This window comes from Bombus pascuorum, chromosome 13, assembly GCF_905332965.1.
Source record: "Bombus pascuorum chromosome 13, iyBomPasc1.1, whole genome shotgun sequence".
Classification (NCBI taxonomy): domain Eukaryota; kingdom Metazoa; phylum Arthropoda; class Insecta; order Hymenoptera; family Apidae; genus Bombus; species Bombus pascuorum.
In genome coordinates, this window is record NC_083500.1 from 7,521,553 (window position 1) to 7,538,384 (window position 16,832).

The 16,832-nt window shown below is 40.9% G+C and overlaps 1 protein-coding gene across 1 annotated transcript in view; it reads left to right on the plus strand.

Moving 5' to 3' along the window:
• LOC132913694 (uncharacterized) overlaps positions 1-16,381 on the plus strand; it is a 34,313-nt gene extending 17,932 nt beyond the window's left edge. Inside the window, exon 2 of the mRNA XM_060972199.1 lies at positions 13,492-16,381. Coding sequence (XP_060828182.1) covers positions 13,492-14,488 — 997 coding nt within the window. The 3' untranslated portion in view covers positions 14,489-16,381. The remainder of the gene's footprint in view (positions 1-13,491) is intronic.
• Positions 16,382-16,832: the final 451 nt, after the last annotated feature.

A 16,832-nucleotide genomic window follows, 5' to 3' on the forward strand; every position in this document is an offset into this window, starting at 1 on the left:
TTAATTGGAGAATACGCCATAATAAAATTTTACTCGTCTTCGAGAAACGTTCAAAGGCAAGTCTGCATATGTCAAGTGGCAGTAATTGATGTCAGTGAAACCCCTCCGTACGTACACATGCGATGTCCTCGAGAAGCGTGCGACGCGGGTGGTGCGGAATCTAATGGCGAGATATACGTTTATGGCTGGTGAATTTACGATCGATGTAAATGCGGAGGGAGGCCCTGTCCCTCTCGAGCTCCTTCTTCCGCAGGATCGTTGTTTGCAATTCGCCGCACGTCACTTTCACGGCAGACAGGGTCTAAAGGCTCCTTTATCGCTTGAGATTCGACGTAGATATCGTCGTCGATATTATCGTCCAGGATATCATACTACATCTTCACGACTCTGTTAATCAAATTATTATGGAATCTTGCCGATCATCACTACGATACACTCCTCGTAAACAAATTACTTGGGAATTTCGATTTTTATGCAGATGCTTTTTTTTCTTCTGATAGCTATCTTTTTAAACACTTTTTCCAATATTTTATAAGCAGCTGCTGCTTCGTAAAAATCAAATGTTTTAAAATTTGAAATTATTCATTTTTTGACAGAGCATTGAAATTTGGATAAGAAACATTAAAATCAACTGTATTTTATAAATTTTGGATATTTCGAATATACAACACTGGCTATAATTATTCTTCACAAGCGAACTGATAATTAGAAGTTCATAAATTTTATAAGTTTTATAAGCTTTTACTATCTTGCTGGCTTAGCTGCTGCGATCCTTAATAGGTAATACGATGGTCAACTAGACTTCCTTTGGATTTTGAACATTAAAGAATAAGCATAAGACTGATATTTATTTGTTAATAAATCTGTAACTTGCATCATTCACAAATATTCACACTATGTGTACAATAGCCAATACCTTTCTTCTTCTTTTTCTTCTTCTTCTTCTTCTTCTTTGATATCCCAAAGAAGAAAAAAGGCGTTGACCATTATGTTGTAACAAATAAACATAAAACTGCATAACCAATTATTTCCACGGAAATTCATAACCGTAGATGTCGCGATCACATAACGTTAAGTTTATGTTCCAACAATTTCATTATCCACATTTTCCGTGTATCTTTCTTTCTTCCAAGCAATTTCTTAGTGAGGTTGAACACGCAGAAGAGGTGGTTTTGGTCGCGTTACCCGGCATTCGCCCATAGAACGAAATACATATTCCGGGATTCGTGGCACGTAGTTGGAAAGCACAATCCGTGACCGCCGGATGCTTTCAGACGGTTTTCCACGTAGCGAACAATTTTACATGACGAATAAGTCGGCGGTTGGTGAATTGCATGCCTAGTCTCGATAGTAAATCTTTGTCGCGTCCAACGAAGGAAAAGTTTGGAGAACTTGCATTTCTCGTACATTACACTATAGGAAATTTATTTCTGCCACCATCCAAATGGCCGAGCTAATGAACTTCTCTCCCTTACTCCTTACGATTCTACATCGAATTTCGTAGTTCGTCGAATACGCGCAAAATTCAATTAAACGTTTGATTTATCGCCAACTGTGCCTGTGTTCGTTCCTTCGTGCTCTTTCCAATCTTCTGAAGTTGCAACGAAGCCTCGTGTATCGAAATTGCTTTAATCCTTTGCAAGACTAATGGGACAATATGTCTTGAAGCAAGTTTTCGAACGACTGCTGGCTTGTTAGAATTTTCCTCTCTTCAGTGAGGTCTGTGGAAACGTAGAATACGTAGGCAAATGAGATTGCAGATTTCGTTTGAAAAATCAGATTCGCAGTATTCGCGTGTTCTGGCATAATATAGGTATTTCAATTACATGTTACAACAATTTTCTCCTTTCTATATCTCGCATAAAATTCTCTACTTCTTTCTTTTAATGTGTTTTCTTTGAGTACAGGTTTTACAGTAGTGCCTAGAGGATCCATGTCTCTGCATTTGACGTATTGTATTTAACCTGCATCTGACATACTGCATTTAACTTGCATTTGACATATATAGTTAGTTATTTTTATACCGCTTGTGTTTTTATACATCATCTTTAATGTGATGTCTAGGAAAGCTTTCAAAGTACGAGTTTCACAGTATCCGCGGTTCTTTGTCCCTGTATCATACATTTAACATATCTGCTTCCTTATTTTTATATCATTTGTGTTTCTGTATATTACGCCTAGTGTGGCGTATAGTAAAAGCTTTCATGAATCTATAATATACGCTGTGAAACAGCTTTTGTGTTCTGATAAAGTTAACCGTAAGAAGTACCATAAGAAGATGGTCATTTCTTCCTGATTCCTGAATTACGACTTGGAGAACCGGGAAGAGATCGACTTACAAAAACGTCTGCATGCAGAGGACACGATCGACTTTTCCATCTCTTCCTATTGCCTCTCCTCTTTTTGTCTCCATCTTTCTACGACTTCTTGGCAATGCGTGCGGATTTAATGGGCCGTAAGGGAGGGTTCACGCTATATAAGGCGACGTCTGCGCTACGTAGAATCGATGATGCTCTCCCACGGTGCGTATTCTTACTTCTTCTCACTCTTTTTTCTTCCCTCTCATTCCTCCCACTTTCATTCTCCCTCGTTTCTCGACTCATTAATCAATGCTGGCGTAAAATTACTCTTCATTTCTGATAGCGACCTTGTTAATAGCAGCGAAGCACGATCGATCAGCGCAGATCGTCACCTGATTAGGGTAGATCCATCGTAACAAGCCGCATCGAAGAGAGCCCTTAATAGGTTTCCCGAGCATGAGGATGCCTTTTCCCGACGCTAATCACCGCTAGATACCTTTCCCGGTTACTATCCTTTCGCGATACACGGAAAGCCACCAGAACTCTAACCAGTTACCAGCGAACATCGTTTCTTTTGGGTTTGTAACGTTGTTACGTTCTTGACCGTAGGTCTCGTGGCAAGAGCGGTTGTTTGAATCGAAATTTATGTACGTATCTTCGGCCGTCGTTGAGAGAACTATCCCGACCATGCCTTCGAACAATTCCAATTATATGGAGAGTTGCCGACCGCCAGTCTTCTCGTCAATTGTCACAGCTGAGTCGATACCCTTACGGACCACAACGTTCGTTAATGCATTTTCTCGAAAAGGGGATGTGATTCTGCTCATGGACATTAGACCGAGTCTCTCGATTCGCCACCGATGTCCAACGAAATACGTGGAAATCTTGAATTCTCTCTAGAACGATCGAACCGGTTGTCGACCGGTTTGCCGTTTAAAATATATAGATCCTGTCTACGTGCAGAGGGGAAGAATTCTCGTTTTGCTTATGTTTGGCAGGTGACGAGAACGTACAGTGAACTCGTGACATACTTTGGTCACGGTCATGGTTACCTCGATTGTTATTTTACCGAAAGCACATAAAGATAGTCGAGGTATTTTCAAGGACGTTGCATAGAGAAACGGTGAAAGAGGCAGCTGAATGATTTACAGACGTCGCGGCGGCTCGATGCGATGCAGTTCTCGGCGGAATCGCGATCTCTCGCGTGGGTAGAAACTATCGCGAGAATTATTTCACGACGTGCCTCCGCTCGACCCCGCGACACCGACATAATTGAAAACTGGTGAAACGACGGTCCAAGAATTTGCATGATAATTCCATCCCCTTTGCTGCTTGTGATTTATGTCAGCCGTTTAGGTGGAGAATGCTCGCGTGAGTTTTGCATACCAGAGAAGTAACGTCGCCTAGGGTAGATTCTAGCCGGTGACTTCGATGCCTCGCGAAACCCAGTTGCGACTTTGTAAGAATTCTTTTGTGTGTTCATTGTCAGCTTCACGGAGGTATTTTGGCTTTAGGGGAGAGAAAAATTCGAACGAAAGTTTGCGATTTATTGGTCAATGATAAATTCGTGTAGAACAATTTTGGGGTAGACGGATGGTTGTTAGAATTCTCATTATGTAATTTAAGTCTTAATAGCAATTGTAAAAGTTATTTGATTTTTTATTTGTTCTAAAATTGCAAAATTCCAAAGGAGGATTAATTGGTGAATTATTGCGCAAAAGCACCCGGATAACGAATAGTTTTCTAATCATTCCTAACCTATAACCTCGCCATCTGTAAATATCCTAATACGTACAAACAGGGATGTAAATCCGTGCTTCTTACAAGATGGTCGGCGAAAAATCATCATGGTTCGCTACCCATACGAAGTGCATCACGAAGAGGTTAAGGTTAAAGGATCTATTCCACAGTCGGAAGGAAGAAGTTAATCGCTATAAAATGTTAGCCCGGCGCGGTCCAAACAAATTCGGTGCATTGAGATTTATGGACAGCACGTCCGCCTGTTTCCCTAGCCGATGCACGAACGCGCAGCGCGGTGTTCGCATATGAGTACGTGCACGTTCGAAACCATGCTCGAACGGAAACCAATAAATTATTTCAGTCACGTTGAATCGAAGCTGAATTCCACCGTAGCACGCATTTACCGATCACTGTCATTTGCCTGTGGCGAGCCGCTTCCACTTGGACATCTATCAAACCGCGATCGCAATTAATTTTTTACACGTTGCCCCGCGTGATTACGGGTCGTCGGTGATAATAGGTTGTCTGTGATTGCACGAGTCACAGGAAGAGGACGGTTTCTAATAGACACACGAGAGCCATTGGTACTCACACACAGTGACGACGTACCTGGTCTCTCGATACTTTGTAACAATCAAGCACTTTTCCGACCATGGTTATTCCGTGGTGAATAATGGCGATTCATCTTCATTGACTCGCGATTGCCTTCATCGTTTCTTGTATTCATTCGGTTCTTTTGCTTGATCTGGTTAGATAGTAAATTGTATCAAGATGAAGCAGCGTAAAATCGCTTATCCATCGCACGAAATCCTTAACTAGCTTTCGATGGCATGCGTCGCGGTTTCGATAAGAACTAGGCAGCTGACCAAGCCGCGGATCAGGGTAATTTGCCACGATCGAACGATCCACGCGAAGCTATTCGATCCTATTACCTTTATAACCTGTGTTTCTTGCTTAATCTCGTCACGTGCGTACAGATGATTTAGTATTTGTTTGGAAATCCTGCGTATCTCCTATCGAAATTGCAGCCAGCACGCGGAATTCTGCGCGATAACACGTAACTCGCATTACCGCGATATATATCTTGGATCTTGTTCCATGCAGTACTCTTCGAATCATCCTAATCTCCGTTTTCGACGATTTTATCGCACCCTGTTCTTCGTTCCATCGCTTTCCTCCTTTTCTTCGATTGTGCATGCGTACTACGACCGCTGAAGAGTATAGGGACACTTGCTTCATTTTGTTTTAACGTAATCTAATTTAATTACAGAAACAGATAGAAAGACTTTATTAGAACCGACATATATGATATTATGTCGATATACGGTAGAAGATTCGACATCTGTAAATATTAAACATTATGATACATTTTTGTCTTTTATAAACATAGAAGTCTTTTTTTAAATTGTTAGTGCGAGCTATCATGGGTTATTCTAAGAATAATGTTTCAAACATTCGAACACTTCGACAAGTCGAATATATTTAATTTTCATATATCGTTGATAAAGTTTAAAGTAAATAATTAAAATTTCATGTGATCATGTTACTTCCACAAGAATTGATTATTTGGGGGTCGTATAATAGGAGTCTATTGATTTTTTCTCCTACATATGATTTCTCGTTTATATAGTAGGAGTCCACGTTCAAATAAGTGGATTCAACTAGCAAGAGATCGGATATTCGCTAAAGTTTGATTTAAATAAATGGAATTTATGCGAACAGAGTTCTACTGCATTGTTAATCGAGCAAAGTATCACATATTTATGAACAGCAGTGTAGAAGCATCGCTTTCTACGACACGCGTGTGGCTGTGTCTGATTGATCATGTGCGCTTGAGCCTCACGCGCAAGCACGTGTGCCGTTCGCACGAACTCCACGACGAGGGTGCACACTTGATACGAGCCTCGTGGACACGAGTCGGAGTCTTTGTAGTCGACTATGGTCAGCCTCTCTGCACCGAAGATCACCAAGGTGAACAAACTCCTTTGTCCTCTCTCTCTCTATCTTTATCACTCTTACACGCTTTTGTTTCTCCGTCGTGCCACGGATTAATACTCTGTCGGGACCACCGAATGATTCTCTCTCAACCACGGGATTAACACGGCCACGGTACGCGCCGCCGACGAGCGTGAAACCGCGTTCTCGTGTCGATGACGAACATCGTCGTGGTTTATAGTCTGTTTCACGCATCGCCATGGAATCTTGTGAATTATACTCGAAGTTTTTACTCAGCCTGCAAGTATACAGCTGGTCGAACGCATTAATTTCACAGCTTGATAATTACACGCAGTAAGGTTTCGAGAAATCTACGAGTTAAGCCGGAGATCCACCAGAAAGCTAGGCGGATGATCTATGCTATACTAAGTTCAAAAATATTTCTTCGATACATACACGTATATTAGTTTATTTTTTGGTGGAAACGGTCCTACGCATATTGTTGGGAGTGAAAATAAGTGGGCAAGTAGTAAAATAGATATCAACGAAGTTTCATTAAATACGTCTTATTTACAGCAAAAATTAAGTTACGCTATACGTTAAAAGTATTTGGTTCAATAGTTCCATACATAAAGTTGGGGACAAAAACAAGTAGACAGATAGTAGATATACGTACAATGGATAAAACTTACATACATGACACTTGTATTAGTTTGTTTGAACTTCATTTATACTACTTCCATCACCTGTCCACTCACTTTTGTCCCCGACTGTACGTATTGAAGGGGATATTTGTCAACTTGGTCATAGGTTCAGCTTAGCTTCCCAGTGAATCTCCGGCTTTACGCTTCCTCCTGAGTTAAGCTCCGTCAGTATAATCGGAAGGAAACCACCAGAGTCCGAGAAAAGGAACGTCCTTTTCACGAACTCGGCATTTCTGGAACGGAGAGACGGCTGGGAATCTCTCTTGCTAAACTCTCCAGGAATCTGAAATATCCAATGGAGCAAAAAGTCGTTTCCTGGGACGAATCGTTCTCGTTTCACATAGTTTGCTACCGTAAAATCGAAGTTCTCGAAATCGTACCCCGGAGCGTTTCTCCCTGTAGACTGTGGCTGAGCAATTAGTCTATCCGTGTAGCCTGAAATCACGAGATTAAACTCGGTTCACAGTGAGGTTGACAGTGAATGAATGACAAGGGACCTCGTTGCTTGTTCAGGGATAACTCGTTACCGTTTTATAGTCGGTTGGACGAAACGTCTCGATGGATACAGCAGGAAGTTACACTCTTGATCCTAAATCTTACGATAATGAAGTAAAACTGAAAGATCATTAGGAAATTATTACTTTAAATCTATTAATTTCGATCTAACCTCCCATTTAGAAGAGGTATATCCGATATAATCTGCTTCGGCAATTTGATCAATTATGTGTAATAAAATTAAATTCTTTTTACTCGTTCACATCCGCCGCAATTACTGCCTTGATCAGTTTTAGTACTTCTATAATTATTGCTATATGTATTCGATTCTTCTCACTTTCCTGTATAATTATCGGCAATTTTATCAGTAGATTCAGTTTATTCGTCAGAACATTAAATGAAAGTAAATACATTATTATTAGTTCATTATCTTTTTATAACTCTTGGAAATAGTATTTGCACTAAATCAAAATACAAAGCATGTATTCACAATTATTTCAGGCTGCTGAAGTAGCTACAAAAACAAGACGAAAATGTGCTATAATACATTTTTTAAGAGCTACTATCTTTCTCCATACTTGATCACCGTACCTTTCATATCTTGATAAGTTAGGACTCGCGACGCGTATCAAGAATGGCTCGCGTGGATGCGTTGCATCAACTCGAGCGAGTCATTCAAGGCGAGATGAAGGAAACGCGGGACGTGTACGGGTGGCGAGTTGGCTTTTCTCGCAGTCGAATGTTAACTCGACCAAGACAGAAATTACAGGCTTGCCGGGCCATTACAATCCTGCGGCAACCACCGACGTCTCGTCGTACCTGCCTACTCGTTCCTCTTCCTCTTCTTACCCTCTCGCGCCCGAGCGCAAACGCATTCCGCCTCGCGGTCAAACGAATCGGCCAACTGCCGTGTTATTCTCTCGTTTGAGCTTTCACGTGATCGTAAGCAATTTGTTCTTGAAAAGTAGCTCTTAGAAAAAGAGGTGATCCAGTCAGGCTTATATCGCGAGAAAGTTACTTGGTATAGACCACGGTCGCGTTATTGAATCAATCAACCAAGTCTAACACTTATGTGGAAGGATCTCGTGTTAAATTTTACGTTCGATGTACAAAAGCGAATAATTGGTGTCTGTGAGAAAGAAGACACAGGAAAGTTAGGTAGTCGATGAAACGGGTCGATAGGCCGGTAATTATGTGGTAAATTACAAGAGCGCCTAACAAGTACACCGAAAGAGAGAGTCGACGTTAGTATGGTGCACTTGGTCGGGTGTCGGCTAATGACTCGAGCTTTCATCTTCTCTGATGGAAACGTTACGGTTCGCTAGAACGAAAGCGTCGTAGATTGCTTCATCGGTTTATTAATAGACCGGTATGGTTCTCCAAATCTGAATATCTATATCCACAATCTTCGGAATTTTTGCTGTCCAAATCGGGTTGAATGATCATGTAACGTGTTGCAAATGAGTTTTTTTTGGCAGTAGGAAGCGTCATAAATAATTTCGTTAGTTTATTAGTAAATCTGAATACGTTTTAAAGTTTTTGGGTTGTTTGTTTGGTTTCGAATCTTTTCGAGTGCTTTTGTAACATGTTACAGATGGGGATGTTGGAGATATGAAACTTTGTAGATTATTTTATCTACGTTTTAGAGTTATTGAATTCTCTGTAGACTTGAAACGTCCCAAATGCCTATGTAACACGTTACGAATGAGAATTTTGACGATACGAGCACCCTTGAAAATCCGAAGATCTACATTTTAGAATTTTCGGAATCTTTGTGAACTCGAAAGACATCGGATGACTTTGTAACATGACTCAAATTGGAGAACTTAAATAAAGCGTAAACTCGTAGATTATCTTATCTATTCTTTAATAAATCTCTATCCTTCTTGAAATCTGAATAAACATGTATCTTCGTAGACTCGAAAACCTTAGAACAATTGTGTAATGTGTTACAGATGGGAATCTCGGTGATACAAAGCGCTGTTCGATATCCCATCTCGGCTGATCGGGTCAGGTTGAGAAGCCAAAGTGAATAACCCGCAAAAGCCGATCCGGCTGATGATCATGAAGATTAATCTCGGTTCACCGCAACATGCCAGTGTTGTTGCTCCTTTTCATTTTTCATTCCATCGGTACGACGACGTTGCCCCGTGTCTCTTTTTCCGTTTCCCCCAGTCGTTGCTGTTGATGCGTATTGAATCGTCGGTCTTTCTCACGCGTGTACAATATACACTCGTATGCACACGCACGTGCTACTCCGCCGATTGCACGCCGCTTCTCCACCTTCTCCATCGACCTGTCTTCTTCCACCTCCGGTTCTCCTCCTTCCCCTCTTTCTCCTCCTCCTCCTCCTCCTTCTCTTCTTCTTCTTTTCTATCCTCTTGCCAGTTCTTTTTCATCTTTGCCTCGCCTCGCCCGTTCGGGTCGTGCTCTCTTCACCACCGTCGATCCTCGACGCTTGCTCTTCCGCGTTCTTCTAACCTGCCAATCGTGCGCTTTCGACGAATACGTCCAGAGGTAATGGACTACCGATCGGCACACACTCGCTCGGTCATCTTCCTGCTGCTAAGCGGAATCGTAATCGCGACTGAAAACTTTTTGCCACACTATGCTGCGAGTACGATTCGAGAAGAGTAATGATGATCGCCCTGTTGGGCATCATCAGACCTTTTGTTATTGTTACTTACTTATCGATGAGAGGATGTTGTCTTTTAGGCCGTCCTTTTGTGGCAAGGTGATTTATACACGTCGCTATTAATAGTTAAGCTGAACGCAGATCGATTTTACAATGGTAATGTTGTACGTATGATTTGATAAATTAATATTTGTGATGATTCAATGCACAGCAGAGTGCGGTTGTGTTATTAGGAATATATATAATACTCGATGGTTTATGGTTTTAATAACCATAATAATAATTATAAATGATGCGAGTTGGACGCGATTCACGTCATTGATGTAAGAAGATCCTGCAGTAGGATCACTCAAAATTTCTGATATTTTTCAATCTTTTTCATGCGTCTGTGCGATTGTGATTAGAATTTATAGTCAGAATATGTGTGTATGATTATAGTTAGAAATTATAATATTATAGTAAGAAAAGTTAAATTTCTACAAGTGACAGAATTCAATCAACAGGGATTATAGCTATATCGATACTCCTTAGGGAATATAAATTCATCAAATCTCACAGCATCGCCATTGTAAAATCGCATCAACTTGAAGGACGCGCAAGCTCGCTCCAATTCCCCTATTGCATTTGCTAAATCTTCTGCTTACTGTCGGGACGATGGCCCCTTATCACTCTCGCAGGCGACCTCACTTATTTTTCTCGAACAATGAGTTTCATTGAGGAAACAGCCCGTCCGCTCCAGCCAGAGTACGTCCTGCGTGTTTTTATTATACTAAAGATCGACGCAGATAGAGCTAATAAATGTGACGAGAGGCTCGAGATTCGAGGGAATCGTGTGAATGGAGCTTTGTTACGAACGCAAACTCGTAGATCACCCGAGACAGATATATTCGTCCTAATGAAAATCAGTTAACGAGTCTGTCGACTCGGAACGTCTTCGGGCTTGTCTCTAGATCAGGATTTCTCAAACTTATATGAGTTAAGATCCACTTCTGAAAGCGGTAATTTTCCGCCATCCAGTCGGAGATTGCACGAACTCTAATTTCTGTCGAGAGTTGATTAATATGGAATTTAAATTTAATTTGTCATAGATCCGTGAGCCGAGAGAAACTGGCCAAAAATATAACATATTTGTAATCCTTCGTGCTTCAATCGTGTCATTAATATGTTGAGTTATTTACACAACGTATTGTTTAGTTATCGTGAAAGTTAAAAATTTGTGATAGATGTAAATAGTAATTCTCGCGTGATTTTTATCTCTATAGACTTGGAATTGTTCATCTGACAATTCTTGGTGAGTAGAAATCTCCTAACGAACACGCAAACTACTCTCATATTTTTATACTTAACGCGACCCTCATTTTAGGAATTTGTGTTATAATTCGATAAGGGTAGGATGCTCGTCAAACGATACATATTTCTTACTGTCGACGCCTATTTCGCCTGCTTGTCTCAGATCTCACGATTTCCTCTCTTACCTCTCTGATTCGCGCGCGTGACACTTGGCTCACGTGCACGAGCGTCTTAAAAAGAACGTGCACAGTCGAGAGAATAATTTTACAACGAGGGAAATGCCTGGCTAGCATATTAATTTCGCGTGACAGGCGTTCCTCGTGCTTTCCTCCTTCCGAATCCATGAAAAGTCAAAGAAAGGAATATTTATTAACTCGTTTTGGCTCCTGTCAACTTGGTCGAGCGAAAACTACCTTTGTTTTTGCTCCCTTATCCATCATTTCAGATAGTTTGTTGAAGAATCGGTCGGTGATTCGTTAGGGAGACGTCAGTATTTACTGAATAATGCATGAGCGGTGTCGCTGGATACGTTTGAAATAATAACAGGAAAATTGCACTGGCGTCAAACGCGCAACTTAAAATCAGTAAAAATATCTCGACCGATATATCTAAACGTAGGAATATATTTATAAACGTTCGAATGGTTACCTTTTTCGTCGAAACTAGATAGAAATTAACAGGCAGAGGTGAACACAAAACACGGCGATACTATTAGTGGAATGGAAGGCACGTTTCTCGATGCTACGCGCGAGGCATCGGTTTAGAAAAAGAAGAGGAACGGCTGGTGAATAATTAGCAAGGTCTTCCCCCGCGTGAAGCGAGTAATTAAGAGGAAAAGGTGATTTATCGTTGGCGTAGCCGCCGTACGCGACAGGCAGCCAGGCCACGGTGTCTCGATGGTTTAAGAAGCATCGTGTGTTGGTACGCGAGCTCTGCCGCGGAACATCGACGCACGTCGTCGTTTTTGTCCGGACGCCTCTCTGCTCGTAAAATTTCAAGTCGTCTCGTTGCCAGAGTCGTCACTTTTACGGTCAATGAAATTCTTCTTTTGCTCCTTTTTTCCTCGGACGTTACACAGCGAGTTTAATTTACGATCTGCCAGGTGGCTAGCTTAGGGGACTAGTTTCGTTCTTTCTAGCTTTTTCTCAAGAGAGAAAACGTTTCAACTGATAGACGAGGTCATGGCTGCCGAGCCGCTTTTTCCTCTTTTTAGATCGCGCGACTTGCTAGCCAGTGATGGATTGTCTTTTAAGCTGACACGGGTCGGAGATACGTCGCGAGATCCGCTAGTCTTTGATATTCTCCAGGCGTCTTCTATGCGGCCGTATCGCGTACCGGAACTCCAGCCACCGCTTTGCTCTGTCTTCCGTCCGCCAGACTTTTAGCCCCTTTACATTTATGGAAAGCGTATCTCGCCAAGCGTGGATGAGATATCTTGCGTGTACTTACATTAAGATGCACAATGGCGAGTATGTAAATGGGAAAAGTTCTTGTATCTAATTCAACTTAACTTAGTTTGTACATTTTACTCGAAATGAACATTTGGAAGTTTTATATTTATAGCACTTCAAAGTACAAGAAATGTAATTGTAGATTTTATATCATAGGGAAGAAATAGATATAAGATTTTGTAATATATTAGGTTGCCCCAAAAGTTTCTTTTCTTTCATAAGGAAATAATAGATGCACAACATTTGTTGTTTTATATTATTTTATTAAATTATCTATAGTCCATTTTGTAGTAATAGGACAACAGATGTTAACAAACGAACGGTAAATATTGAAAAGTTCTTCCTCAGTCATGTTGTTTTATTTATAACATTACTATATAAAATGAAGTATTTTGGGCTAATTATCTCAATGCATCCATCTATGCAAAGCTCTGGAAACAGTTGGTTCTCGTCTTAATTTTTGCTACAGTATACTGCCGACTTTGACGTTCCAGCATATGATTATCAAATGCTCGTAACAGCATTTCATACTTCTAAAATCAATTTGGTTTTCATCACCTTTATACATGAAACATTCAATCACAAACATTAGAAAACGAACACGTGAAATATGAAAAACATCTCAAATATATCGCCCATAAACGCAAAGAAGTTAGTTCGAAAATCTCGTAAAAGGAAGATTCATAGCGGTGTCTGCCGTTCTGGTCCGCAGATACGAGATTTAATAAACGCATAATTACAGCGTAAGAACAGCATAAATCACAGGACTCTTTTCATTCATTTTATTACGTTTTTGTCGACAACCACAAGATGGTCCACCGCGTACTTTTCCAATTACGCTATAATCTTTCAAATCCTCTCGAAGCCAGGTTTTTACGCAACGATATGAATATTTACAGCGGTTCATTTGAAATTGTAATTGACCATTCTTCTCGTTTCAGATTGCTGAGCTGTGCGCTGCTGCTCTTTTCGGGCACCATCGTCGTAATCGCATCCGAACAAGCGGTGTCCAACTTCGAGACGGTTCACACGAGCAACGCGGCGATCTTGAATCGGCTCGGTCTCGCGCCGCTTCAGATCCCCGATGGACATCATAAGAAACGTCTGGCTGGTCCCGAGCCGCCTGGACTCGGCTCCCAGACACGGATCCACCAACCTTACAGCCGTCGACACGGACATAGAGACAGCCACGTCTACATCGTGAAGCTTCCTGCCAGTCCGCCATACTACACGATCACGAAACCGCACAAAACGGCGAAAGACGACAAGATAACCAAGACTGGGCCCAATTTCCCCGTAGGATTTCAAGGAAACGGGAAACCAGCGAAGATCTATCACTGGAATCTTCCTGTCGTGAAGAAGATCGGCGAGAAGAAGAGATTGTACTCTCAGCTGAAGCTGGAGCAGGCTAAGAAGAAGATGGACGTCACCAAGAAGTATCAGAACTCGAAGAATTTTGTAGAGACTCGGGGCAGTTCGAAGATCAGTCAGGATCTTCCTCGTCAAGAGAATAAGAAATATTTTGATAACAACAACGATAAGATTAACGTTCGTCAAAGTAGTGACAGTCCATCGAAACACGTAAGAAACAATGATAAAAGGCTCAACTATCCGGATCACGAAGAGAAGAAAAACGAATCGACGAAGAAAAACGAATCAACGAAGAAAAGCAGCACCAACTTAAGTAACAAGACCTACAGGCTGGATGATTCAGGCGTGCACAGGATTCACCTGACGAACGAACTTCACGGCTCGAGGAACACGGCAAAGGTGAAGAAACACCGGAAGAAGGCAGCCATGTCGTACTACGCGCCAATCACCGGCAAATCCGGCTCCACGAGCATCCACAAGAACTTCCCCGGAAATGGAAAACCGAAGGCGTTCTACGTGATGGAGAAGAGTCGCAAACCCGTCTACTATCATCCCTTGTTACCTTAATCTCGCGTCGCGACGCCAAGAATCTGTGTAATCACGTGTTAACGGCCCGTGAGCTTGTTAACTTAAGTTAGTCGCGACATCGCGATGAAACAAGAGCAAGGGCCGTCGTTTCGTGGGACGATGACGAAATTTTCAAAGGACTGAGAGAGAAAGAATGATCAAGAATGCGTGTGTGAGAGAAAAAGAACGAGGGATGTTCGGATGGAGTCGTCCTTGCTCGAAGCCACGCGTATCCTGCAAAAACCGTTCCACTTTTGTTACAGTTGTTAGAAGTATTAGATTAGGTTTCCCGAGACTTTCTTTGGAAAGGACTTAAATTTAGGATAGTTTAAGGAAAGTTTTGCAAACGCCTGCGACTGAGTTCGGTGGTACGCTCAGAGATCTAGATTAAGTCCAGGGAAGTGATCGCTGGCGCTTCTTCCTCTTTCACGAGCCAAGCACCGACGATCGCTTCCTGTTGCTACGTTTAACTTGTATAATATATTTTTATAAGTTTTAACAGATACTTTTTCTATCGTATCGTCGATGTGTGCCGTTTTTTACAACAAAGGAGTAAGCCATCATGACTGGTTGTCTTATGAGATACGTAAAAATTATGTTAACAATGGAAACAATAGAATAATGAATTTGCAGTCTCGTAAAGCAATCGGTCACGAGCGAATTTTTACGAAAGACTGGACAATATACCTATATATACCCCTCTCGATGGGATGCACATGCCTTTTTCTACGTATAATCGCGCAAGGATTTTTACTGGTTCTTTTTTTTTCTTTTTCTTTAATAATGAATTGCAGAGGCGCGAGAGCAGCAGACATTTTTTATATTCTTATATCGTATGTTATAGAAGGAAGCTCAATTGTATCGAACCATGGCATTCAGTGTAGTGTAATAAAAGTATTTATAGTACTTTGTACAAGAATGCGTTGGCTGTTGTGTGTGCCCGTTGAGAAAAAATGAAAAGAAGAAAATCGACGAAGAATAGTACTGTTTATGCCGCGAGTGTCAGCCGTTTAGATTCTTGCTTAGAATGAGAACCGCTCTTAACCCGTTACAGCACATTTGCGATAATATCGAGCCAACAACGAACCCTTTGCCCCGAGGGCCACATTTTTTGATAATTGACCATCTAACTTTGAAATGACCAGAGTGCCTATCTTCCTTCGTCCAACATCTCTTTTTTTTCTCTCAAGCCCTTTAACCAACGTCTTGTTTGTCATCCGTGACGAGAATTAGCCCCTCGTATTCTGATCTAAGAATCATGTAGTGACTCGTCGTAAAAAATTAGTTTATCCATAGGTAATATCATTTCGAAAATAGAAAGGTTTAAGAACGACAAATCGTTTATTTCAATGTAAAAGGTTTAACGTGTTACGTCCGTATTTTTTAAACGATATGTTCTATGCAAATAGGAAATTTATTTGAGAAAAGATACGCGAATTCCTGGAAATATCATTGAGGGAAATCGCGAGATTGTATTGAAATTCCATTTGAAGCCGGCTTTTCCGGGATGTCTGGCGGTAGTGTTATCGCGATCTTTGAATTCAATCTCTTTGAGCAAGTAGCATAGATCGTGAGGCATCCCCGTAACCAGACAGGATATAATCCCGAGTAGACTCGCGTCCCAAGTCAATATTTGTGCTACGTGAGAAGGGGAAACATATGAAACGCGTTTTCTGGTCGACGCAGCCGACTGGTAAGAATTCTCGAAGAACACCAACATTCCGCTTTCTTTGGTAAAAAGATAGAGAAAATGGAAATTATCGATTGGAACTTTCGTATATTTTTCACGTATTTACAAAGTAAAAAAAGGAGGAAATTTTTGTAAAAAAAGTTTAGAGATAACGGCATATAAATTACGACTTTACAAATAAATATATGCGATTAAGTACATTATGTTATAATACTAAATGCTTTGTAATATCATGGTTTCACTCAAGATATAAAACAATGGGTAGTTATATATTAAATTATTCTAAATGGTGCTTGAGCAAATAGTCATCATGATTTCTTCTGCATAATCAGCTAGCTATATATAAATTATATATACGCATTTTTTAATTGATTAACGTATAGATAGACGCATATAAGTATTGATGTTCTATAAATAGAAACTATACACTTAAGAGTAACAATTAAAATTATACATCTACTCGCAATAGAGTCTATATCTCGAGCAACCACAGCGATAGATCTTAATTATGCAGAGTGGAATCAATACCAGCATACTGAATTAACGCAACATGAAAATCAGAAGACATTTAACTGCAAAAACGAAAAACTTCACGGCCGTTATGTTTACGTTTCTCATTACGTCGTTTTATCTTCCACACTGGTCTTTATCGTT